The sequence below is a fragment of the Carya illinoinensis genome, chromosome 12 (assembly GCF_018687715.1).
Source record: "Carya illinoinensis cultivar Pawnee chromosome 12, C.illinoinensisPawnee_v1, whole genome shotgun sequence".
NCBI lineage: Eukaryota > Viridiplantae > Streptophyta > Magnoliopsida > Fagales > Juglandaceae > Carya > Carya illinoinensis.
Genome location: NC_056763.1, coordinates 27687976 through 27714934, shown reverse-complemented (window position 1 = coordinate 27714934; position 26959 = coordinate 27687976). Strand labels below are relative to the sequence as shown.

General features: G+C 37.6%; 5 protein-coding genes and 1 long non-coding RNA gene across 11 annotated transcripts; 4 read left to right on the top strand and 2 right to left on the bottom strand.

Moving 5' to 3' along the window:
- Window positions 1-2093: 2093 nt before the first annotated feature.
- LOC122289560 lies at window positions 2094-5495 on the top strand. 4 transcript variants are annotated; one of them, XM_043096682.1, is made up of 2 exons: window positions 2094-2164; window positions 4623-5495. In XM_043096682.1, the coding sequence occupies exon 2, from the start codon at window positions 4647-4649 to the stop codon at window positions 5184-5186; it is 540 nt and encodes a 179-aa protein (XP_042952616.1). In that variant the 5' UTR covers window positions 2094-2164; window positions 4623-4646; the 3' UTR covers window positions 5187-5495. The 4 variants fall into 4 exon arrangements, with proteins under 4 accessions (XP_042952616.1, XP_042952617.1, XP_042952614.1 ...); XM_043096683.1 differs by having other exon boundaries at window positions 2121-2253; XM_043096680.1 differs by lacking the exon at window positions 2094-2164 and adding an exon at window positions 2278-3587.
- A 153-nt stretch (window positions 5496-5648) lies between these two features.
- LOC122289559 (labd-13Z-ene-9,15,16-triol synthase, chloroplastic-like) lies at window positions 5649-8165 on the top strand. Its single transcript, XM_043096679.1, has 2 exons — window positions 5649-7001; window positions 7267-8165. The coding sequence occupies exons 1-2, from the start codon at window positions 6027-6029 to the stop codon at window positions 7888-7890; spliced, it is 1599 nt and encodes a 532-aa protein (XP_042952613.1). The 5' UTR covers window positions 5649-6026; the 3' UTR covers window positions 7891-8165.
- Window positions 8166-9368: 1203 nt separating this feature from the next.
- Window positions 9369-15666, top strand: LOC122289618 (maspardin-like). 3 transcript variants are annotated; one of them, XM_043096776.1, is made up of 9 exons: window positions 9371-9687; window positions 10535-10660; window positions 11130-11228; window positions 11537-11679; window positions 12800-12908; window positions 13631-13738; window positions 14519-14659; window positions 14737-15000; window positions 15346-15666. In XM_043096776.1, exons 1-9 carry the CDS (start codon window positions 9616-9618, stop codon window positions 15346-15348), a joined length of 1065 nt encoding a protein of 354 aa, XP_042952710.1. In that variant the 5' UTR covers window positions 9371-9615; the 3' UTR covers window positions 15349-15666. The 3 variants fall into 3 exon arrangements, with proteins under 3 accessions (XP_042952709.1, XP_042952708.1, XP_042952710.1); XM_043096774.1 differs by lacking the exon at window positions 15346-15666 and having other exon boundaries at window positions 9370-9687; window positions 14737-15231; XM_043096775.1 differs by lacking the exons at window positions 11130-11228; window positions 15346-15666 and having other exon boundaries at window positions 9369-9687; window positions 14737-15231.
- A 1677-nt stretch (window positions 15667-17343) lies between these two features.
- On the bottom strand, window positions 17344-18326 carry LOC122289619 (probable calcium-binding protein CML13). Its single transcript, XM_043096777.1, has one exon. The coding sequence runs from the start codon at window positions 18190-18192 to the stop codon at window positions 17749-17751; it is 444 nt and encodes a 147-aa protein (XP_042952711.1). The 5' UTR covers window positions 18193-18326; the 3' UTR covers window positions 17344-17748.
- Window positions 18327-20801: 2475 nt separating this feature from the next.
- Window positions 20802-24630, top strand: LOC122289752 (probable leucine-rich repeat receptor-like protein kinase At5g63930). Its single transcript, XM_043097009.1, has 4 exons — window positions 20802-21768; window positions 22303-22563; window positions 22709-23587; window positions 23897-24630. The coding sequence occupies exons 1-4, from the start codon at window positions 21339-21341 to the stop codon at window positions 24376-24378; spliced, it is 2052 nt and encodes a 683-aa protein (XP_042952943.1). The 5' UTR covers window positions 20802-21338; the 3' UTR covers window positions 24379-24630.
- On the bottom strand, window positions 23777-26183 carry LOC122289753. The gene is made up of 2 exons (XR_006236223.1): window positions 25673-26183; window positions 23777-25512 (listed from the first exon to the last, which is right to left on the bottom strand). It is a non-coding gene; the product is annotated as an uncharacterized LOC122289753 (long non-coding RNA).
- Between the last annotated feature and the right edge of the window lie 776 nt (window positions 26184-26959).

The window sequence follows — 26959 nt, the reverse complement described above, 5'->3', positions numbered from 1 at the left end:
TTAAATAACACTACTCCTAAAGAAGAATAAAATATAAATATAAAAAGAAACATAAAATATAAGTCTTGGAATTCCAAAAACTTGACAAACAAGCACAAGAAAGTATGGTTAATTTTGTGCAAAGAAGAACAGGGCATGCCTGCCTGCCAGCCGCCAGCTTGACAATGCTAGTAGCTTTTGTTAACCTTAATTTGACGATGAACGCATGCTTAGCTCATGATCATGTATGATCCTAACGTACAATACTCTACTGCATGCATATATATCGCCATGAGTACTTGTTGGAGAAGCTAATTAACAATTGGTGAGTACTTTGTAGAACAACATTAATTCTCTGACCAGAAAGTAGTCTAATTAATTTGTGTTCTTGACTATATACATCATTAATGTGACTTCTGATTAGACTGTAAATCCAGCAAAAGATATTGTCGTTCGACGATTGGTTAATTATTGATATTATAATCAAACACCTGCACTAAGCACCTTTTTATTATATAATTAGTCGTTCATGAAGAAATGCGAAGAGACACAGCTAGCAGCTAGCTCATGTTCAGTGGTTCACAAAATCATTCCTATCTGTGTGTATACATGTATGTGTATATGTATAAAAATAAAAGTAGATTAAAACGATAAAGCCGGTGTACAGTATATTTTAATTGCATGCCTCCTATTATATATATATATATATATATATATAGATATATAGTCCATAAAATAGGGCCACATAGTTAGAAAAATTAGTATGCCTTAACTAAGATATCAAATAAATAATAAAATATATTTCTTTTCATTAATTAAAATTTTTGAGATAAATAGTAATTTTACATGATATTAGTACAAATATTCTGAATTCGAACACTCTGATGATATATAGATAACATTTAGTTGAATACTATATATGTGCATATATAAATGAAGTTAACTAATTATTATTTCTTTATTTGGGAAAGAAAAAAAGTAATCCAAAAGAAATGGCCTGTATGAGGGGGGACCCTGCACTACGGAAGATTCTCAATCCCAAGTGCTCACATATAGATATGGTGGCCTGATCTGGGTTCTCATGAGAAAAGGATAATTGCTGAGTATCAAATATAAATCATGTGACTCAAAGGGGAAAGGAACTACTGTTCTGTGAGCAATGGCTAGGGCGTTCATCATCATTACTTGATGCTGCAGCTTTCAAGTGTGTTTTAGAAAAACATGAGGGACCCCAATACTCTTTATAAAGTCATTATCGATGGTTAAAGGTGCTATCTGATCCCTCAATGTGTCTACAAGTGTGTGTCGTAGAACTGCAATATGATACCTCTTAACAATGTTATTCTTACTCTATCCTCTACCATTAATTGTCTCGGCCGGCCTTGACAGTTAAGCATTTTATATGTTATTGTCGTGCTAGCTAGCAGCTAGCTGGTGGTGTCTTTCAACCAGTTCAAAATTAGGAGGATAATGCATGTCTCTTGTACTCATGTGGTTTAGGATAGGAAAAGATTACCTACTGCATGTGTGGTTTAGGATAGGAAAAGATTACCTACTGCATCATGTGTGGTACAGATCCATCCATCCATCCATCCTTTAAAACCACCACCCCCAAAAGAGAGATGGTGATGCATGCAAGATTAATAATTGGCATAATTATTAGATTTTTAGTACCATTATCTGAATTTTTTATGATTTATTCTTAGCTCGATTTCTCAGTAATTACATCATCAGTATATACATATAAAAAGAAATCTACTATGAAGAAAATATTTGCTATTTTCTACTAATTATTTAAGATATGATAAAAATATAATAATTAAAATAATTACAAACAACATTTCTCATACCTAAAATATAATAATAATAATAATAATAATAATAATAAAATGGTATCAACGAAACTTTTAATGGAATTCCGTATATAAATCCTATTCTAGCGTGTTTGGATTCATGGACTTGCCACGATATTGGGCCTTGCAATTCAGGTTCTGGCCCAGTTAAATTCCGCCTGCTTTCTAATGAATTGGGCTCAAGTCCACATGCCCAATTTCGCAGGCCCAACCTAAAACTGAAAAGCTTTTGCACCGTCTAGTGTCCAGTGTGACAGAGTCCAAGGCCGAAAGCTCAAACCCATAGTGCCAGGGCCGATTTCGATCGCTGCCGATTACTCCGGCGATCACTGGTCAGATCGCTTTCTCTCTTTTTCTTTTCTTGTTCGGTATCCGACATTCTGTTTGACCAAAAACTGAAGCTTCTGAAAGGAATTATTAGGTTTTTATGTCGTAATGTTTTATGATTTTATTTTTATCATGTTTTTACAATTCTTATAATTCCAGAAAGCGCCGGCCTTGGTTGGTTCACGGGCTTTATATTTTTCGGTGTGCACTTTTTATTTGGGAAAACCTATTTTCTTGGAATTTGCATGCCTTTTTCTCTTATTTATATTTATATTTTATAAAGGGAATGGGAAATGAGGGGTAGAAGTAAAGTAGCTTATTTTCTTGTGGGATCATTACTTTTAGTTAGGTTTAGTTAACAATGAATAATCCAAATTTTACATTTTCATAGATTTGTCGATATATTTTTGTAAGAGGTTTTTTTGCTGTCGAACTTGTCAATGAATTGAGGTGAGGATAATCATTTCGGTCCTGGGAGAGGTGGGGAAAGTGAATGGTTACATGGTAGTAATTTCTTTATTTTAGAAGATTTCGTAGAAGAAGGATGTAGTTATCCGTTTGCATATAATTTTTTTTTTTATAGGTAAATCCGTTTGCATATCTGATGCCTATTATGTCAGATTTTGTGGCATGAATACTGATTGTTTCGACTATGGAAAAAGAGCATGTTATTTGATCTTCCAAGAAATCATAAACGGTGGATTCAACGTACATGGACGCCTAATGTTGCTAATTAAGCTCATATTGCTAATTTTGGAAAAGTAACTACATAAGCTTTGGCTAGACTTGGGGCCCCAAGGGGCTTCTTTCGATTTTCATAGGAGTTCAAGTATAAAGCTGTGTCAAGGAATCTATTTGTTGGATTTTTTCACTTGGTTTGTTAAATTGGAAATGCCCAGTCCATGGTTCTCTCAATGCTAGAACTGGACTTTTCTGAATATATATATATATATATATATATTTATTGTAGTTAAACTTAGCACCTTAGCCTCCTCTGTCTGGCCATTATCAGCTCACCATTGCATATTGATGGTTTAAAGGTCCAATTGTGGTAAGTTTGATGTCTTCTAAAATGCTAATTGGAAGTATGGGTCATTCAGTCTATCTGTGGATCGTAAGTTTTATCCAGATGGGAATTTCTCAGTTCGTTACTATTGGCACAGTATTTTGTGTCTTTGTCAGATTACATTGAGCACCTTGGCTTTAAGAATAGTGATTATTCAAGTTGCCTTTGGTGATTTCTTTGTTTCCTGAGAGTAGCATATAGCAAGTTAGCAACCTATTCTTGAAGGTATTATTTACTGACAAATGCAGGTTTATTCCCTCTTGTAGATATGCTGCTCTGAATGTTAGATTGTTTTGTTGGAATAGACTGATGGTGCAACAACCTAAGTCTATGTGAGCTGTGGTGTAACAACTTAACTTTATGTGAGCCATGAACCACATATAGGATAGCCCACAAGCACACACACTAAGTGTGATTAAATGTCAATGAAAATCCACATTGGTGGTTAGCATTCATTTATCTTGTGAAGTTTTGGGCTGCAATAATTTTCTTTTTGGGAAACTGTGCTTTTAGTCAGTTGGATTTTAAGACTCAAGTTCTTATTTTTTTGACATTATACTTGAGTTATGGCTTGTTTCTAATCTAATACGTGTTATCAACTGATCAAAGAAAAATACCTGTGTTATCATCTTCTACATTCAAATGGAAAATTGTCTTTCCCTCTCTACCCTTTAATTTACGATTCTCTGTCCTCTCTCCCTTCTCCCTTCTCCCTTCTCCACCTACAGTGCAATGGACATGGAGGTTGTCATGGCTCAACCTTCATGGCACAGCAGCCTCTGACCTCCCTGGCCATGTAGGTTCCCATAGCTCAACTTCCATTGATGTGGATGGAAGAGGGAGAGAGGAGGAAGAAAGGTAGAAGGGAGAAAGGGGAAATAGGAAGGCATGAATGAGAAGTTTTTTTTTTCTCCATCAAAGAACATTAGAAACTAAGGTCTTCTAACCCAAAGCACTGGGGTGTTGGACTTATTTTACTCTGTTATGGAAGTTCGTGTTTAATGACAGCTCTCATCTCTCAGTATTTACCTAACTACTGGTGATTTACCTATATTTGGTGCTTACAAAGAATCCTAGATTATTTGACATAATGCTCAAACTGTACATTGAGCATAGGCATTAGGAAATGAGCAACCTGGCCTCCCTGCTGTAATTTTTGTTCTCTCGTGGTTAAACTTTTTCTTTCCCTAACATTAGGACTCTATATTGAAAAATTTACCCCCTCGTTGTTAACGACATTTTGCATTTTTTGGACCTAATTGATCGTTTGTCACATTATTTGTCATCGTAAGCTAGATAATTAATGAAAGAACTCATTTCTGACACCCAGAGTGTAAAAAGAAAGTTTGCATTCTATGTTTCTAATCCAACACAATCACTTCCGTGGATATTTTCAGGTATATTGTGTGAGAAGCTGTGTTATGGGCGATTTTTCAATTCAGATTAGCAGCGACCTTGTTAGTCGACTTGCTGTTGACACTGAAAAGTCGAAGAAGAAAACTAAAAAATCTAAAGCTAAGGTGCCAAGAGAACCGAAGCCCCAAATTCATGTAAAGCAGAAGCAGATTACCGGTGATTCTGAAATATTCAAGGAGCCTGCTGCCACAGGATGGCCACTGCAGCCTCCGTTGTTTCTACCAGTAAACCCTCCAGCACAATCAGCGTACACAGAGTTGGATGCAATTCGATCTGTCCTTCAAGATAGTGAGAGGGTTATTGAGACGTTACAGAAGCAGGAGGAGAACATGGTGCAGGAAGTGACACAAAGGGCTAGGGACCTCCGCGATAAGGAGTTCAAGCTTCCATACCAGAAGCCTATGCCCTGTTCTGCCGAGAATGATGCTTGGTTAGCATGCTACAAGGAGCATCCCGAAGACTTCCTGAGATGTGCCCCTCTGGTTAAAAACTTCGAAAGTTGTATTCGCAGAGCAAGGCAGCAAGTGAGTTCGGCAGAGAATTAGTGTTTTCCAGAAGAAAATTTTCTGGTGGCATACATGAGTGCAAGCTGACATCCAGTTTGAGTGACACCTAGATTTTTGCGGAAGAATTAAATAAAACACTCCTTGATATCTCCGTTGTTGGATTGCTTGCCGTGTAGTGTCAATTCACAATTTTTGTTAAATCTTGACAACTCGAAAATGTTACTTTTAATAACTCATACTCTCCACATCTCAAAACCGTGTTCTGTTCATGAATGCAATGTAAAATGTTCAGTGGAACTTTCACCTTCATCTACTCTATATGATGTCGAAAAATGTCTTTCATTAGAAGGCTATCTGTTTTGACAAAAGACGTCCACGATATCACTGTTAGAAGAAACTATACACAAGTACCATTTCAGTAAATGGCCCTTATTTTATATTCGAAAGAAAAAAGTGTGGAGAGAGACTAGAAGAAGGCCATACACTTGTGAATCGTGATGGACCCGCTCTACGAATGCGACGCAGCAGTACCGTCATTATCTATTTCCACCGCTACTTTTCTATAATATTTTGAGGTAAGGGACAAAGTTGGTGGGAATGTGCCACCAAGTTGATGATCATTTCACAGCCTTATCTTCGTCTTTCACCATCACAGCCTTATCTTCGTCTTTGATGATCTTTTCACAGCCTCATCTTCGTCTTTGACCACAATAATCCTTCTCGTTTTACACTATATACACTGCGAATGTAGCATAGATCTTCTGCATAGAGCATTCAAAACATATTCGCAGCATAGATCTTCTGCATAGAGCATTCCAAACATTGAGACATGGCTTGTTCTTAGCTTCTTTAACTTTCAATTCATTCACAAAGCCCAGCATGTCGAATACAGTTTCTGCTACGTCTTCGGGGTTGTGGGGTGCTAGCGATGGGAAAGACAAACTTGCTAGAGCAACTCTCACTGCTTTACTGTCCACAGTTGCATTGCTCTGGTTTCTATGGAAAGCCAAGAAATCAAGAAATGCAGGGCCACCATTGCCACCAGGTCCCCGAGGCTTGCCACTGGTGGGGTACTTTCCCTTCCTAAGGGCAGACCTTCACAGGCAATTTGAGGAACTGGCAGGAATATATGGTCCTATCTACAAGGTATGGCTTGGAGAAAAACTGTGTGTGGTGGTGAATTCACCATCGTTAGTGAAAGAAGTGGTTCGTGACCAAGACGCAATATTTGCAAATCGTGACCCTCCCATAGTTGTTCTGGCTTCCACGTTTAGGGGAGCTGACATTGCCTTTTTACCGCATGGTCCTGACTGGAAGAAGTTGCGCAAGATATTTATGCGAGAGATGCTGAGTAACACCAATCTTGATCGTTCTTATGCTCTCCGCAGAGAAGAGGTTAGGAAATCTATCAAAAATGTGTATGAAAAGATTGGCACTCCCATAGATTTTGGGGAACTGGCGTTCCTGACGGTGATTAGCGCCATCGTGAACATGTTGTGGGGTGGGACGAAGGGAGGAGTGGAAAGTGTGCATTTTGGGGCTGAGTTGAAGATTTTATTGGCCGACCTGATGGTGGTATTTGGAGCACCAAATGTTTCAGACTTCTTCCCGGTGCTTGCAAGGTTTGATTTACAAGGGTATGAAAAGCGAGCAAAGAGCATTTTCGAATGGGTTGAGCGCATTCTTGATACTGTCATTGAAAAAAGGAGGAATTTGGTGGCGGCCAAAGAAGAGGGGCCAGGGTCACGAAAGAATGAACAGAGCAAGGACTTTTTGCAGATTCTCTTGGAGCTTACAGAGCGTGATGATGCTGCAACATCACTTAGCATCAACCAAGTCAAGGCCTTGCTTATGGTATGTCCCAACTTTCCACTTTCTGCTCCATTAATTTAGCGCCAATCAGGAAGCCTAGCCTAGACACTTTTAACTAATATCATGTCCGCCTAGATTTGGACATAAGATTTTAAACGTGAACATGACCACGAGTCATTTAGTGCAAAACATATAGAGTACTTGAGTCATTGATCTGTTTCTTAAAAAGTATCACGTTGACAAAATGAAATGATGTTTATTACTCGTCGCTTGTATTGAGTATCTTGTTCGATTTGTTTATACATAGGATACAATGGTGGGAGGATCCGACACCACAGTAACAATGGTGGAATGGGTGATGGCAGAGTTAATGGAACATCCAGAGGTAATGGAAAGAGTATTAGAAGAACTAACAGAAGTTGTTGGGTTGGACAACTTAGTCGAAGAGACTCATTTGCCCAAGTTACGCTATTTAGATGCTGTCATCAAAGAGACTTTCCGTTTGCACGCACCTCTTCCTTTCATAGTACCTCGTCGTCCAAGCCAATCTAGCACTATTGGTGGGTACTGCATACCCAAAGATACAAGGGTTATGATAAATGTTTGGGTTATACACAGGGACCCGAAGATATGGGACAGTCCATTGGAATTTCAACCTGAGAGGTTCCTAAATAGCAAGTGGGATTATTCAGGCAACAATTTCGACTATCTTCCGTTTGGATCAGGGAGAAGATTATGTGCAGGGCTTCGACTGGCAGAGAGGACGCTCATATACATCATAGCTTCTTTTTTACATGCTTACGAGTGGAAATTGCCACCGAATACAAAGCAAGATTTGTCAGACATATTCGGTATTATTACCAAGAAACTGAGCCCAACGATTGCAATTCCAACTCCAAGGTTATCCAGATTGGAGCTCTACACAAAATAACATGTATATTAGTAGTAGTAGAGTTGCATTTCTTTTGTCTTGCTCCCATGTACTTGTCAACCACTGGTTCAGTCCATGTAGCATCTGTGTGCATTAACGTAAGACCTTTTTTCGTTTCAGCCTTTCCCACCTGATGAACAGGCACATGCACATGACACCCAATTGGACTTGGATGTACTCTAACTCCAAGTTTGAAACTTGGACTGGCCCTTGTAGCAGTTTGATGCTGTGTACTGTGGTTCTCATATGACAAATAGATTTATGTTTTTGGTGAATTATGTTATTTAGGTAATATCTAATTGCTTATACCTTTCCATGGATTATAAACTATTCAAGCTATAGATGAAGAAGAAATCATTCTTGAAAATAATTCACAAAGATTTGGTGAACTGCCTATAAATAATTCTTGAAATGTCACCATTAAAATAACCTATGCTTTCGATTCATCAATGAAATTATGTAGAAAATGTCATATTATTATATAGATAACTTAATAAAATTATATCTTATAAGATTATGAGAATATCACGTCATTTATATTCTTAAATATTGGTGATCAGCTTATTTATTAGGTGTTATGGATTTCATGACAAATTGAAGTAATTATCACTCTCTCTTTCTTTTTATGTAGAAAATGTATGCAATGCGACGATATTATTATTTATTTTGTGAATCCTATTTACTTGCTACAAATAATTAAATTTAGATAATAATATCAGTTTTCTTATCATTTAAAAATTGAAATTGAAATTATATTTCCAAATTTAATTTATTTGAACTTGATCAAATCGAATCATTAAGGTCTCTTAGTCTCATTTGTTTTCACAACTCCTTTCACTCATCTCATCTTATCTAATCATTACAAATTTTTTAAATTTTCGTACAAAATAAAATAAAAAATTTAATTTTTTTAAATTTTTAAATAAAAATAATATTAAAATATATATTTTAACAATATTTTATTTAATTTTTAATTTTAATTTCAACTCATCCTATCTACCAAAATAATTTAAAATACGGTATGGTATATTCTACTCAACGAGGGAGAAAAAAAAGAAAGTAATGATTTAGATATTATATTGAGTGACGTTAAATACCATATTTTTATTATTTTGTATTGATATGCCATTGGTCTCTTTTGGTTATGCAATTTAAATGAGATAAGATGAGATATTTTGTTAAAAGTTAAATAAAATATTATTATAATATAATTTTTTAATATTAATTTTATTTTAGAATTTAAAAAAGTTGAATTGTTTATTATATTTTATGTAAAAATTTAAAAAAATTATAATAATTATATAAGATGAGATAAAATAAGGTGAGAGTTTGATTTTTGTTAACTAAATCAGCCCTTAATCTTTATATCATCTAACTCTTATATTTTAAATTTTTAAAATATCCAATTTAAAATCTAATAAATAATATTATATTAATTTAAACAAATAAGAGTAAACCAATGAGCATCCGCATGGTATACCGCCGAGGAGAGTTGAAGAGCATCCCCGTCATTGATCGTTACGATTAAACGGGAGGATAGACGGCTCTTATCCACGATGAGTATTTGTTCCGTCTTCTGATCTACCCGATCCCTCGAGGCTCGAAATATTATTCGATTATTTCGGCCAGGACAGCGAGGACAAACAAACTCAGAGAGAATTTCAGTGATCCATCAAATTGATAATGGTTGTGTGATGTGGGAGTGTTTGGGCATCGCTATTAGCAATGAAAACTGCTTTTTCGGCGCCCGGAGATTACATCTACTTCAAGTCCCAGGTTCCTCTCCATAAGATACCTGTACGGTTTCGCTCTACCACCTTGGCTTTCTTTTTTTATTTCTTTTCTCACCCTTTTCCATGTTCATCTAATTTCTTATAATGAGTTTGCCTCGTTAGCTTGATTTTGTTATTTGGCATGTCATCCCTTTTTGCTAGTGTCTTCTTTTTCTTGGTCAACTATGGGTATTGGATAATCTTGGTTTTGTAATTTATGACCATTAAATGAATTGGGTTTCAAATTGCATACTAATTGTGCGAATTTCGTTGCGTGTATATTGTTTCTGTTTGTTTGAATATGGGCTTAGCTTGTTTGTCTGGACTCGTCATTAGTATGCATTTGTTTCAGCTAATTTTTTTCACGAAAACCCTACTTTGGCATAACGAAACTGACCGCATATGTGAATGATTCGAGCCAATGACGGCAGCAATTTTTTTCCTTTTTTTCAATTTTTGAATTTTATATGAATAAAAATTAGGTATAAATTGATGAAAAAGTGAAAAAAAAAGGGATAAAAAGTGAAAAAAAATGGGGTATGAATTCGGTCACTTTTGGTATGCTAAGTAGCAGTAACCAATTTTATATTTGCTCTTACTCAAATCTGGGGAGGATGAGGATGAGAATGGATTCATATTTTACTAAATTTACTGGTTTTTTTTTTAGTCCAAATTGTGCAAATTATTAAACTTTGATAATGAGTTTTACATCTTGGCATCGCAATGCATCTAGGTGTGCATTTTGTGCTGTCTAGAGTCCCCCTGTTCTCTATTAATTTGAAGGTCTTCTATGAGTTACTTGATGGTGCTTTTATGCCTGACAAAGTCTCTGTTGGGAACTTCTTGTTTTTGTTTTTTCATTTTCCTCACAGATTGGCACAAAGCAATGGCGATATTATGATTTTGGTCCTAAAGTGGTACCTCCTCTTATTTGTCTTCCTGGAACAGCAGGGACAGCGGATGTATACTACAAACAAATCATGTCATTGTCCATGAAGGTAAAGCTTCATCTCAGGGGTCTTCATCATATCCATCACATTATCTATCAACACATCAAAAATTCATGTTCCTTCCTTTTCTTTCCTTATATGAAGTTGTATGTCATGGTTTTCTAAGTTATCATGGACTAGCGTTCATCATTGAGATTCTAGGGCTTGTTCTTGGTCATGTAGTTGTTTTTATACGAGGAATCATTAACCACTAGAAGCTGTCATGTCTCGGAGTGCAACAAAAGTGGGTATTAACTTTTCACAATCGGCATGGCTACTTTCTTATGGTCTTCCTAGTCCGTGTCACGCTAAATGGAATATGATTGGAATTTTCAGAAAAATATTTTCATAAGTCTATTCATGTTTGTGGCCAGTAAAAAACCTTTTGGACTGCTACCAAAACCATTAATTTTTTATGATATGTATAATTAAATTTTCGAACTAAGAGTGCAGAATCAAATCCCTTTGAAATGTGTAGGGTTACCGAGTGATTTCTGTTGATATTCCTCGGGTATGGAACCATCACGAGTGGATTCAAGCATTTGAAAAGTTCTTGGATGCTATTGATGTTCATCATGTAAGAGCTTCCTTTCCTTTAAACATTTCTTCTACCAAATTTTTGCTTTATCAATGTAATAGTTTTCTATGTTTGCTCATTGTAGTACTTGATGTTGTGGCACCTACCACAATGCCTGCTTGTATGCACTAACAAATTTTGACATTTTGAATTGGCACATTTCTTCAGAAGCCTCCTTGCGCTGAATGTATTTCTAAGCACATAGGTGGTTCGAACCAGTGTTGCATAAACTGTGGGTCACTCTGCACAGGGAGTGCCTCATAAACTTGAGTAATCAATTAGTAGACTAATCAATATATATCTAACAGATACATCTTTATGGTACATCCCTTGGGGGCTTCTTAGCACAACTTTTTGCTCAGCATCGTCCAAGACGGGTTCGATCATTGATACTATCCAATTCTTTTTTGGATACACGCAGTTTCTCTGCTTCAATGCCATGGGCTCCTGTGTAAGTCATCGCATTTTCTCTTTGATGAATGATTTTAAACTGCATATGATTAGACGTCCTGATTTTTATGTACTTTATTATATATATATAGGATACTTATAAAAATATATATATATAGGATAACTGCTGAAAGCATCTAAGTAGTAAGCCCACCCCAAGATGAGTGCTCTCCTATTCTGACTTCCCAAATCCATGGAGATATCATGCACATCAACAGTTTGATAATATGTACTGCCATGATGCTTGGACTGAATTTTTCATCAAGAGACTGTTTACAACTCTAAATACGTACAGTAGGTGAATGAGGAATATATTTTGTGGTTTTTGACAAAGAATTATGAGGAAATGAGAACAAGTTCTTTGTTGAACTAGTCTGTTTTCAGTTGCTGATAAAATGTTCAAAAGATTTGCAATATGGTTGGGAAGCCTACGTTGTTTAATGGAATAGATGAAACTGTATGTTTTCTGGTTACATAAGATTATTATGTGTGGAGCACTTGTGCTTGCACAATGCGCCTGTGTTTTCTAATAATTCTTTTGGGGGATTGGGGCTGGCACTGATTGCCCCGTTTTGGAATTCCGCAAAGATTAAAATGCTATGTGCAGGAAGGGGCAGTTTTAAGCCACAAACAATCAAGTATTTGAAAAATAAGGGGTCTTTATATCATAAGAGATTTTTATAACTAAAAGTTGCTACTTTGTACCCCAATCCGAATTTTATATCATACTTCTGCATAATTTTGCATCATAGAAATTCAAGCATTATATTGAATAAGGAGCACAAGCTCAGAATTAGATGATATTTCATTTGCTGAATGGACAGTGAATAGATCACCGTTGAGCAAGCTAGTTGATTCTTTTTTAGTGTTTCCTTCTGCCCACATAGCTTTCTAGAAATTGGAGTGAGTTGGTAGGGGTCCTAGGTACTCTTTGATACTTCTTGGTCAGCATGTACTTCTCTTTGCTTATGATTTTGAAAACTGATAGTGATATATTTTTCATTTTAGAAAGGACGAGGAATACTTCATTGGCTCCGAATTAGATACAAATAGTGAATTTATTGTTAGGTACAGGGTTTTATCAACAAGGTGACTTCCTGATTATGGTATGCCTTCTGCAGTGTCAGTTGGACCCCTTCATTTTTGCTGAAACGATACGTATTAACGGGAATTCGTGATGGCCCCCATGAACCATTCATTGCGGATTCAGTGGACTTTGTTGTTTCTCAGGTAAAAGTCTGCAAACGCATACGCTATATGCCCATGTTTTGGTTTTATCTGTGTATATGAAATCTTGAAGCATCCTGCCCTCGAACTCCCTATATATTGGTTAGTATACTCGGAATAAGTTCCCCTCTTTCCGCTCTCCGTCTTTCTCCCCAAATTTTGTGACCCTAGTAAGATAAAGTTCCTTGAGCTTCATAAGAACCACATAATTGCTCAAGGTTTTGAACTTGGACTTTAAATATAAGAAGTCTAAACTGATGTGCATTTATGAAAAATTAAATTAGTATTTGCAATCAATTTGACCTTGGGCAGTCAATTCATTATTTGAAATAAATTTAAATGCACTGTTTTGTTTACAATAAATTTACATAAATTTTGACATTTGCTACCAATTTGACGAGAGTGGTCAGCTTTATTTTCCTTGGTCTTGAAAATCACCTTTTATTTTTAATCTTATTTTCAAACATTGAGGAGTTGAGTTGCATCTCTGCTACATCTGTATGATGAGTGTCATTTTTCTAGATTGTGTTCACAATTATTTTACTTTTTCTTTTTCCCTTGCCCAATAGTTTTAATTTATCGGTTCACAAAATAAATGTCTTGTGCATAAACCAATTTCCATCTGCTTTCTCTGTTTTGTTTTAGTTTAAATGCAAAAAAGCATATGCTATAGAAAACTACTTGTTTAGTTCTTATGGCACCATAAGATGTGATTATCATTTCAGGTTGAAACACTCTCAAAGGACGACTTGGCCTCCAGGTTAACTTTGACAGTTGATGCTGCTTCAGTTGGACCTTTGCTGCTTTCAGATTCGTTTATAACCATAATGGATGTAAGTTATATCTAAACCTCTTTGTATGTGCATGTGTGTACACATAAATCATTCTTTGAAATTCTTTTTTCCTTTTCTTCTTCATTTCCCCCCAGTGTAAATGTGCTAGTTAATATGCGGAGTTCTGCTTGTAGCTTCTGAAATTTACCAGAAATTCTGTTGAACTTTACTTTTGCTGTGATGTAAGAAGCTTTTTGACGGGATGAGCACGTAACTCTTGGTGAAGTTACTTGGTGTAATTTGCTGCAAAAATAATGATAATGGACGGAAATTGAGATACATCGATGCAGTTTCTGTCCCTTCATTGTTTCGCAGGTGGAAAAAAAAAAGGTCTTGACATCCAGCTGGGCTTATGCTAGCTTTGAAAGATCCGCTGTACCAGTAATTGAAGTGGTATCTTACATGTGGATATGAACTGATGCCTCAGTTGTAGCATAGGTTGAAAGTGAATCTCATGGCTGTAAGCCAAGCTTTGTTTTTAAATATGGTGAACCAAAGGTCAGTAGGTTACTATAACTGGATAAACTACTTAACGGTCAGGTTCTTTAAAATTATTGGAACCCTACCAACAATAATTCCATGTAGCTGCATGCTATAGAATTCTATGGCCAGCAAGTCATTTGCTTTCCTCCATGGCTTTTTAATGCTTGAATCTATCAATTCAGATCATTAACTAGATGCCTTTTTCTTAGCTATAGTACTGGAAGAAGGAAATTAACAAATTTTCACTGATGGCAATACTGGTTCATTTTGACATGTTTACATCTTTCTTCCTTGAAGACAAATGATTACTGTGCAATTCCTCAGCAACTGAAACATGATTTACGGGAGAGGTATCCTGAGGCGAGGCGAGCATTTTTGAAAACTGGGGGAGATTTTCCCTTTCTTTCACGTCCAGATGAAGTTAACTTACATCTTCAGGTAGCCATCGTTACTAGATTTGCTTATAACTGTGTTTTGATGAGCCTGTTCTTCAACAAGTATCTATGATGTGGCAGCTGCACATGAGACGGGTTGGTGTAGAAGCTCGAACAGACTTGGTCCCAGGCATCTCAAAGGGAGGTAGTGGTGGAAGTCCTAGTGAAGGTAATGATGGGAGAGAAGATCCTGATGATCCACCGAAGGATGACGGGGAACCCTCTGAAGGCCCTTCCACAGATAGTCAGCTGCTTCCAACTCCAGAAAGTTCAGAATCTCGTAGTTTAGGTGACCAGCCCCTCAGCAATGCGAGTGTCTGCCACGTGGTCAATGAAGATATGACGGTGCTTTTCTTACCTCATTTACAGGACATTTTATTTCTGCATTTGTTTCCACTTTATTTGGGGTCATTGTACATTACTTTGAACAATAGTTGGAAAGTCAGACGAAGTATAAAATGAGATTTTTGCTGCAGCTGTTGCAAAGCAAGTCTATTTTGGGTGGCTAGTGTATCTGTATACTGTTGCACATTTCGCATTTCGGATTGTGTTTTAATTTAATGTGATTTTTGTACATGTGAGGATCATTTCTTATGTACTCTTTCACCAAGTAGGATATAATCTTCTTTTTAAGCATGCAATCATGTCTTTTTTTGAAAGAAAATTAATGTCAAACTTTATTTGTTTTAGTGATTCCCTGGGGGCAGAATTGATGCTGTTCCATCGACCTTTGAGTTCGTGAATGAAACTGCTTCATGCTTTGAAGTATAAAGCAGTACTTCTTCAAAGATAAGAAACACACAAAAGCGGGAGAATATGCATCAGGCATGTCTACCATTTGCAATTTTGTAAGGACTCATGAGGACAACACACAAAAATGTATCTCCAAAGTCTAAGAGAGGAGACTTTATGGTGAAGAAGAATGTGGGGCATTAATAGAACCTCAATTGTCAAACTTGGATGGACAGTTCAGCAAAAGAAATCAATCACTTTTTCAAGCGGGCTACTCAATAGAGCGTCATTGGTGTAAACGGGCATTCTCAAAACGAAACACCTAATTGGGCGAGATGCTTGTTATATCCCAAGTGAAGGCATAGCTCTTGACATCTAGAAGGATTTACGGGTTTACCAATCACACCTTTAGACCCAGCCTTCAATTCAGGACCCTGGACGCCAAACCTAAATATCGACATAACACTTTCTTTAGCTTCCTCAAGCCAGCATGGCTAACAAGATGGCATAAATAAGATCTGCAGATAATCTCAGTCACAAGGATACCCATCACGAACTCTAGAACGAATCTACAAACAAAGCAACATGCCAAGTTCTAGTGTATTGCTCGGGTCCAACATGCCCAATCGATTGTATTTGTATCATTGTTTTGCTCCCTTATTCTTCCATCATATTATATCCTATGTACTCTAGATCTCCAGAAGCAATAGATCCTTCTAGTGTTGAGAGTATGAAACACCAAGGATTAATGCAAGTCTGAAACAACCAAAATGAACCAATAATACGTGCACCACGTTTAGGACTACAGGCCATGTTAAAGCGACTATCAATCCAAGATGTTTATCTTTTACAGCTACTTAGGATGTGGGTATGGTTTTGGATCCAAATCTTTTATCTTTTATGGTATGTGAATTCATAACTTCACGATGCAGATTACAACTTTTACCTATAAAAAACTGACGCAGATTACAACTCTACAGTATTAACAACAACACATCCCTTGACAACTCCTAGTTGGTGAATACGGCTACCTCATAACTTGAAGACGCTTCTGACACCTCCAAGATTTTCCCGGCAACAGAAACCTCTGCTTCCCACCCAAGTAGAAACAACTGATGATCACAATGACCTAGCCAGCCAGAGACTGATAAAACTTTTTTTTTTATTGGCACCAGGTGTCTAATAACCAAGTCCCTACTAATCTGGGGGTGCACAAACCTTCGACAAGAAGATTTCTGCAAGTCCACCTTTGGTAATTCAAGAAGAAGTTTTCCCACTCCGATAGCCCCTAGAAGTTGTTTGCATCCAAGATGATTTAAACCTTAGACTTGGAGGGAACATACCACCAAGACCAAGACATTTACCACTTGAGCCAACCTCTAGGGTTAACAGACTGAGAAAACTTCACTGCATACATAAAAAAGGATGCGGTCAACTTGAGGAAAATTCCTACTTTGAAAAGAAGAAGTGATTCTAAGGCCCGTGTTCTGATACTAAGACCAATTTGTGTTACCAATATCGTTTCAGACAACAGGGGAAAAACACAAACAGTAACAACTTTGCTGTCACTACTACCTACATCCTCAATACCGCAAACTATTATCTCAGCCTGGAAACAAATACAAAAGAGTGCAGGCATAGAATGAGAGTCACTCGTTCGCTCCCGTAATGGATATATGATACTGCCATAAACGTGATTGGATTATATATGTATGACGAATTGTTCCATTCCTTCAATTGCTTTTTCCAACCCAAACCTCTACTCTATTATCCTAGATGCAGCATCTTCTGCACACATCTATCCAATATTGCTCTATTTTGTCCATAATTCATCAATATGTAATATGCACCTTACCATTAAGAGCGCATGACTAAGCAAACACCCACATACATAGTCCATTCCTCACAATCATATAATACTCTCTCTCTAGCTTACAAAACACAGAGGAAAAGAAGTACCAAACAAGCAAATGGCCGTCCATCATGTTAGAAGTTCGTCAAAATAATGATACCCGACATAGGAACAAGTGCCCAGGTCTCATCATACATACATCACTGAATTTTCTAAAGAACCCTATAATCTCATACGTACTGAGCCAAATAAAATCCAAATTAAGAAAATGGCCAACTCCACATTCCTATGAAGACCATAGTTCGGATACACATTATGAACAGAACGCAACACGCACAAATTCTCTTCAAACGAAACTAGCATTAACCTAAAAAAGAAGAAGAAGATAAAGAAGAAGATCACGGCATAATTAAACTCAAACAGACCCAAGCGAAAAATCAAACATAGAAGATATTACTTCTAGAAAACATGTCCGTTTCACAAAACACAAACCCGATACTAGAGCAACGTCACTTGGCGACCATTCGGGCGATAAAATCCTCGTACCGGATCCTCCCGTCGGAGCCGACCTCAACCTCACGGATCCACTCGTCGAACTCAGAGGGCTCGAGCTTCTCGCCGATGCTGGTAAGGATGTGTCGGAGCTCCGAGACGGAGACGTAACCAGTGGAGTCCTTGTCGAGGACCTTGAAGGCGTCGCGGAGCTGGCGATCGAAGGGCTCTGCCTTCATGTGCTTGGCCATGAGGTCCAGGAAGCGAGGGAAGTCGAAAGGTGCGGTGAGCTTCTCCTCGGCGACGATGGATTTGAGCTGGGCCTGGGTCGGGTTTCCTCCGAGCGACCGCATTAGGATCCCTAGTTCGGACGGGGCGATCCGACCATCGCCGTCGTTGTCGAAAAGCGTGAAGGCCTCCTTCATGGATGAGACTTGGTCCTCGCTCAGATCCTTGCCCATTGTTTCCGGGTCGGGTTGTTTTTTTCTCACACAACGTCTCTCTCTCTCTCTCTCTACAGTTTGAGCCTCTCCGCTCTATTGATTGACGCTAGGTGTCCCAGATGAAAAAAACGGCGTTCTCTCGTATGTGCCCCCCGCTCCCGCTGGTTTTGCAAAAATATTAAGGACGACGTCGTTCACAGAACTGTCTTGACAAGTTAATTACGACAAAAAATGGGCCGGGCCTTTCATGTGAAATGGGCTTCCAAAGAAATCCATAATAGATACGTGCTTAAGCAGGCTACAGTCCAATTACCCTGAAACTACGACAACAAAGCAAAAAGCTTAGACCCTAGCTTGTATGTCGTGGGCCAAGGATGTGATTATCTTAAATAGGGAAATGCTATATAACCTCTCAACACACTACATTCTATTTTTTTTTAATTTTTTAATATTTTTTTAATATTTTTTTTGAATTTATTCTTTTTAAATTAATTTAATTCTTTTATTTATTATTTATATATTAAATATTTAATAAAAAATAAAATAATAAAAATTAAAAAAAATGTGGAGTGTGGAGTGTTGGAAGGTTGTGAAGATTTTTTCTCTTAGATGAGTGTCTATCATAGGCAAAAGAGTGGATATACAGCCACAGATCCCGACAAGTGGAAAAAAATATTATTTTTTTAGGTATTTTTAAAATACTCTTAAATATTTTTTTGAAAAAAACAAAATTTACAACACCAATAAAAAAAATACCTACTTAATTATTAATTAACAAAAAATATATATATATATTTATATATATCAACAGAAATTCTCAAGATCCATTATCAGAATCGCAAGCATTTCTCTAGACAAAAATAAAATTCAAATAAGAGAGATTTTACAACATTTCATAAGTTAGGTTGTTAGGTGTTAGTCCTTGTCATACCAGAACTTCTAGAAGGAAATTGAATACTAAAAATACATTTGAATATGATCTTGATCGTGTATTATTCAACAAAGGGCCAGGAGTCAGGACAAAAACACAAAAGTTCTTTTTTTTTTTTCAAATTAATACATTTTTTTATCGTATTTTTATGCCATAAACTATTGGCCTGGCTTTATTCATTCTAATTTCGCGTTTAATTTCTTTATCTTATAGTTTTTAATTAATTTCTCGTTTTATTGTCTCTCATCAGCGCGACAATACCTCTTACTTTCATCCCAATCATGTCAATAATGGTGGCCAGATTTTAAAAAGCTAAACCATGATCGTTTGATCAATGGCATTGTTTTAAATTAAGAGAATTTAATTAAAATGGTTTCCACGTAAACTTTTATTGGATTCCCTATTCAAAACTTAAAGTGGAGAGCCTACTTTACGTTTGTGGACCATGATTTATATTAGAAAAATGTCTGCTTTCTAAAACATCGATCGGATCGACTTCGAGTAGTGATGTGGCTCATAAAGTCATTGTGTAACGTGTCCAAAAGTTCATGCCGCATGGATACCTCTGTTGATGAAATCTTGTGTTTGTTCTCATAGTTTTTTTCTTTCTTCTAGGTTATCTCACAGATGATGAACTCATGCAGAACAATACACAATAATAGTACGTATACATATATATTTAGTACGGATAAGGAGGACGAAAATTATGAGGGAGAGAGAGAAGATTACCTTTAATTTCTCGTTGCATTAATGAATAAAATTTAAAATGATAAAATTAACGATAAATAGTATTGTTTGGTTGCTATTATCGCATGAAGGAAAGTACACATGACAGGGACGCAACATTAATATCTGTACGTCATTAATGATGATTCTGATTGCTCCTGCAACGATGATTCCACAGTGTTATAGAATTCAGTATTTTTGTTTTACCAGAGAAAGACAACGACGGTGTTTGCTTATGTTGATAGAAATTCATGATTAAAGGGAATCCGAAGAAAAAGACAACGATGGCGGTAGCTTACCAGAAAAAATTACTTGAAAGTCTCATTGTAACTAATACGATAAAAAAAAAAAATGGCAAAATTCAGCTGTCATTTAACTTGTAAAAATGATACATGCACCGGGGAGTTCCCAAACCAGAAAAGATTCCCATGTGGCAAGTCAAGGAGGGGAAGTCAAAGGCGTCGTGTTCTTTGGGACTGGGTGCCAACTGCCAAACTTGTTAGGTTTCCCACCCCACCCATCGACGTAGACTATTCAGACTATAGATCAAGAATGTCGTGAACCATAGAGGGGTAGCTGCTAGCGTGTCCTCACATTCTTCATATATATATCTGTATATTAATTTCCAAATGAAAACAATATAAACGACAGTCTAATAAACCAATAATTGTTGTATTAATAACTTCATGTTTTGAGATTCTGAAGAGTTAATCATAAGCATCAATCATAAAAAATGATTTGGACGGCCTAATTTACAATAAAAAATAGATTTTTATTCTTGGATTGGCACTTTGTAGCTTAAGCTTTGAGTTAATTTTCAATCTCTAAGCACGATGTAATCAATGTATCTGAAAATAGAAGATTTTCTAGTGGTTCTTTCTTACTTTCAAAAGCTTGTAAATATGGAGCAACTTTTATGAGGAGATACTTTCAAATTTAAGTTCAAAGGCCTTCGGCTGCTTTCGATATATTTATTTGTACAGTTCAACTCTTCATAACTCGAAACAAAAAATTTCTGAAATGTCTTGAACTATTGTTATTCCAACTTCCAGTCATTTTATGCAGGAATCCCATTTGTCAAGCACCGGTTTGAAATCAAAGCAGCAGGTCATTGTCGAGTAGGACCTTTTGTGGCTCGTGCACCACATCATCGTCAATCTAAATGACCGATTTAAAGTGCATTCTAGTGATGGCAAACACTGACAGCTTTTCTTCTTCCACTATCTCATCCCCAAACAAATCCAAATGCGAAAGTGCCCGCATCCCAATAACGTAACGTAGTTGTTTTTTTTGTAGTGAATTCTACTCTCCGTGTAGAAGGGTACAGAATTTCTGGATAGAGAAATTAAAGCGACGGAAGAAGCGCTGTCAGTCAAAGAGGGAGATTTATTAGGAGAACAAGAAGTTGGAAGATATTAGAATACCAGAACAAAGATGGGTTTCTTGGGATAGGCCATAAAGAGGAAAGATTTCGAGGGGAAACCGAGAGTTTTGAGGCAAAAGCGGAATGGGTTTACTTTACTTTCTCATCTCTCTGATTCTTTTGCTCACATTTTCTACTCCACGACTTGTTCTTGGAAATGCAGAGCTGAGAGCTCTTCTTGAGTTGAAGTCTTCGCTGGACCCGGAGAATAAGCTGTTGAAGTCATGGACCAGTGAGGGTGACCCATGTAGCGGTTCATTTGAAGGCGTGGCGTGCAACGAGCATCGCAAAGTGGCTAACATTTCCTTGCAGGGAAAGGGTCTCTCAGGCAAGGTCTCTGGAGCCGTGGCCGAGCTGAAATGCCTGTCGGGGTTGTACTTGCACTACAACAAATTGTCGGGTGAGATACCCACAGAGATCTCCAAACTGACTGAGCTGACTGAGCTCTATCTCGACGAGAATAATCTATCTGGTGGGATACCACCCGAGTTAGGGAACATGGATAATCTTCAAGGTTGGTGGTTTGTTTCATGGGAAAAAAGTTTTAGTTTTGCTCAGGAATTAATGGCTTCTCTCTTTCTGGGTGCTCTTGTGCATTTGTTGTTCTGCTATTATGCCACAATCTTAGCGATTGAATTTCTTTTTCTAACCTTTTCTTTCTCCGAGTAAGCTTTGATCTACGTTATATGGGCTTCAATTTTGTTTGCAATTCCCAAGTTCTTAGTTTTTTTAACATTAGCGCGATTTGTTCATATTTGAAGGACATTTATTGCTAAGAAAACTGGGGGATGGAGGAGACAGATGAAATTTGAATATCCGGAGTTTATTGGTGTCGTTTCCAGGAAAATGAAATGTGGTATTGGTTTGGCGTTCTGTGTAGTTTGTTTGCTCCAGTTCCAAGTTGTACAGAAATTTGGCCATGGTGCACTGTCACTCGTTATGTGCATTTGTTGGTTTTCTATGAATTAAAATTCACCGATTCTTTTGCCCCCGCTTATATTTTGGACTTTGGTCCTCCGCAGATAAATTTGACACTTTTTTTTTGTAGTTCTGCAGCTATGTTGTAACCAGCTGACTGGAACCATTCCTTCACAAATGGGTTCCTTGAAGAGGTTAAGTGTTCTTTCCCTGCAATACAACAGACTAATGGGGGAAATCCCGGCAGCCTTAGGGAACTTGAGGATGCTAAGAAGGCTTGATTTGAGCTTTAATGGCTTCTCTGGTAGAGTTCCAGCAAGACTGGCTGATATTCCACAGTTGGAAGTTCTAGATGTGCGAAACAATTCTCTCTCTGGATTTCTCCCTACCGGTAAGTCTCTTCCATCCTTGATTATTTACACAAAAAGTTCTCATTTTGACACTCTTTTGGTTTTTTTGTTTTTTTTTTTTTTTTTGGTGATTTTTGTTGTGAATTGATCTATACTGATTATATTTTTTTATAAATGAAAACGAAGCTTTCAGAAGTTTAAATGAAGGATTCCAGTATGGGAACAATCCAAGTTTATGTGGAGCTGGGTTTCCTGCAGTGAGGGTCTGCTCAGAATTTGATAATGATAAAGTGAATGTTGATCAACTTGAACCTCCTGGATCAATCACAAATAATACCGTTCCACTAGCAAATCCCCAGTCCGCAGATTTCCATGCTCACTGCAACCAAACTAATTGCTCAAAGGCAACAAGATTACCACAGGCTGCAATTATTACAGGGGTTATTGCAGTCACCGTCTCTTTGACAGGGGCTGTATTTCTCACCATTATTCGGTACCGCCGGCGGAAACAAAAGATTGGAACTACATCTGATTCTTCTGAAGATCGACTTAGCACTGAGCAGCCCAAGGAATTCTATAGAAAAAGTGCTTCTCCACTTGTAAGTCTTGAGTACTCCAACAGATGGGGCCCTTGGGCTGATGGTCGAAATGGAACTGGATCTCCTCTACATTGTCCAAGCTACTTTACGTTCAACATAGAAGAGGTTGAGTCTGCAACCCAGTATTTTTCTGAGGCAAATTTATTGGGAAAGAGCAACTTCTCGGCTGTGTACAAAGGAGTTCTAAGAGATGGTTCTCTTGTAGCTATTAGGGTCATTAATGTGACCAGCTGTAAGTCTGATGAAGCTGAATTCATGAAGGGTTTGAAGTTGTTGGCCTCACTGAGACATGAAAACCTTGTTAGGTTGAGAGGTTTCTGTTGCTCAAGGAGCAGGGGTGAATGTTTTCTCATATATGATTTTGCTCTAAATGGAAACCTGTACCGATATCTTGATTTAGATGATGGAAGCAGCATAGAGCTTGACTGGTCCAAGAGGGTTTCTGTCATTTGCGGAATTGCAAAAGGTCAGTACTTTCTATTCATTCTTTATTTTCTTTACTGTCATTTCTCAAATCTCTTGCAAGGATGCTGCATTGTATGGGCATGATGATGGCTGGATATGTTGTGTGGCTCGCTTTCAGCGTTCCCACGTATAGTCATGACTCGTGAACTCAATGATGCTACAGCTACGAGCGTAGTGTGAGTCAAATAAATAAGTTGTTTAGGAGAATTCTATCAACGCAAATGCTTTAACACCATATCTTACACAGGATTACTAAAGCTTAAAGTGTAAAGTTAGTTTATTTCCATATTAATTGTGCTTTTCCAACCAGGTATTGGGTATTTGCACAGCAACAGTGAAAACAAGTCAGTCGTAATTCACCAAAACATTTCGGTTGAGAAGATTCTCATTGACCAGCAGTTCAATCCATTGATTTCGGATTCTGGTCTTCCTAAACTTCTCGCTGATGATGTTGTCTTCTCAACTCTTAAGATCAGTGCTGCCATGGGATATATGGCTCCTGAGTACATTACGACCGGCCGTTTTACTGAGAAGAGTGACATATATGCATTTGGAGTAATCATCCTCCAAGTTCTATCTGGGAAGCGGAAACTCACCAACTCAATGCAATTGGCAGCTGAATCTTGTAGATTTCAAGATTTCATTGACACAAGTCTGAAAGGCAAATACATTGAATCCGCGGCAGCTAAACTGGCAGAAATTGCACTGATGTGCACCCACGAGCTTCCCAACCACAGGCCAAACATAGAGGCTGTAATTCAGGACCTAAGCCATCCTAGTCACAGTTCTTGATAGAACTACTTTCGTGTCTATTTCTTGAGTGTTTCTGATGATAATGATCTAATGCTAAAGCCTCACAAGTCTGCAAACTGTTGTTGAAGATATCGATCTGCAATTTCCCTTTTGAGGAGGTCTTCTGCAAATTGGTGGGGGGAGGGATGGATATTTTTGGAAATGGGTCCTCTGATTACTTGTAATAACATATTTCTTGCTTTGTGAAAAGCAATATTAGTGACGATCAGTCAGAAACACACTGATTCTTCATTCCATTTCTGAATATAGAGTATCATACATTCAAGAGATGCATTTGCAATCACTAGCCAACATCCACTTTAGCGCTGCCAAGTGCTAAATTTTTCATGCGTTAATTTACGTTATAAGACTCTAGTAACAGCAAGTCAGCAACCAGCCATGTAACTTCAAAGAGATTCATCAAGCTTCTTTGTGTATGTGGTTGTTTGACCAGGTTTATTGACGCACGCCACATGGCATTAGTTCTCTAGTTGCAACAATTTCATTGACCTCATTCTATTTCTCACAAACAAAAAATTGTGAACTGAGTTTCCGCCGTTAAGGGAACATTCACTGCCAGTATAATCGCCAAGACGGTTCTTAGGATTGATCGAGTGCAGAAGAGGTATGCTTTTCCGCCGAACAAGCACTCTAACTAACTCCACTATACTGTTGATGCTCTTGAAACCATTCAGCAGGCCACCAATCTGGTCTAATGGCCTCGACCTTCACATCCTCCTGTCCTTGTATGATCAATATACCTGGTCCTCTGAAGGCTTCATCCAACCGCAGAAGACCCAGCCCACGACACCCAAGTGTAGTTGTCACTGTACCAACCTTCTTGTGGGTGGCATGGGTCAATACATCTGAGCCTGGAGCGACTTTTTGCTCCACTTATGAGGAATTGCCATGAGATTTTTGGGTTATACTAGGACTCGAGGAAGGGAAGGGAAGAAACCTAAGGCAGAGGATTACCTTCTCCACTATCATTGAGAAACTTCAAAGGAAGCAAGTGCTTGCGGATGACACCCTGGGGATGTGTACGGGCTACAAGCTCTTGGCCAAGATGGCAGCCTTTGTCAAAGCTTATTGCACTCAGACCCGCAAGATTGTATTCAAGAGGATTTGCCTCACCTAGACATGATAATAACAATACCATTATTTCAACTGTATTCATCAAGAGTGAAAATTCTATCATAATTGAAAAGACAGATTGAATTCCACAGCCTAACATACATTCAGGAACATGTAAAAAAAATTTAAGCATAATATCAATGAGGAAATAGAAATCAACCTTTTGGAATCTCTATTGAGCCTTCTGCAACCTCCAGAGCAGGTAATTCCGTTCATCTGTTTCTTAGTCAGCCTCAACCAAGGTGCGGCAACAGGCATAAAAAGGAAAAGATATGCAGGTTAATCAGTAAGTGGGTCTGTCAGATGATACATGATGTAATCATAAGCGTCTGAAAACTTTGTCATGCTGTAAATATATACAGATATTGAGAGCAGCAAAAGCTTAGAAAACTCACACGTTATATCTGATGGGAAGATCCCCCTGAAACCTAGAGAATCCAATCTGGGATCCTTAAACCATTGCCATCCCAGATCAACTGCACATGAAGCTGACATGCCAGAGTGATCAACACCACCTCCCCAGTCAACACTAGCAGCCTCTGGTTCTTCTGCAGACAAGGACCTTTCAGAAAGGTTCCCGCCATAGAGCTGCCAGCAAGAGAAGTCTTCTGCCAGATTCTAAATCTCAACCTTAGACCTCAACCGATATCTCCTGACACAATTCTATGGAAGCTGCATAAAATTAAAGCTTTAATTGACATATAGAAAACACATAGTTGCCTCCCCAAAAGAATATTGCTGGTTTTGTTATTCAGAGAAGGTAAATACAAAGCAAATAAAAGAGCATAAACAGGTAAGCCGTTATTCCAGAGAGTAAATTAAAGACCATAAAGGGGTAAACCGAATGTTGTTCACACACTAGACCATAAAGGGGTAATACAAAGCAAATGAAAACGTTGCTTAAAGGGCTCAGACATATCAGATAATGATAATTCACTACTCGAACAAATGGCCTTTCTCGTATATCTATATATCTTAGCCGATCACTGTAACCACTACAGCAGGACATGGATATGCTCCTCTATACCAAGCCAGATCATTTGTCCACAGTAAATAATAGCTCCCAATATTTCATATGGTGACCCCTCAATTGTCAAGGTTAGCAAAAACTCGCAGTAACAAAATGAAGTTAGACTAATCTACAACTAGTTATTCACGGCAGAAGCAACAGTCTTGTACTTGAGTCAACTTTTTGGGAAAAAGCGGAAATCATTCTAGTTCAAAGACAAAATAAGCAGCTGAGTTTCGTAGATTCAGCAATAATCTAAGTAAGCTTCTGATCTTCCTAATCTACGATACAATTTAAAACAATAAACCAATCATAAATTCAGCCAAAAAAAAGGACAACACTTTGAATGCAACAGAATTACGAAATCATCAAAAGCATTCCATTCCCAAGGCAACAATAGCATTAACAAAATCTACTTGAAAAACAGCGGAAATAGCA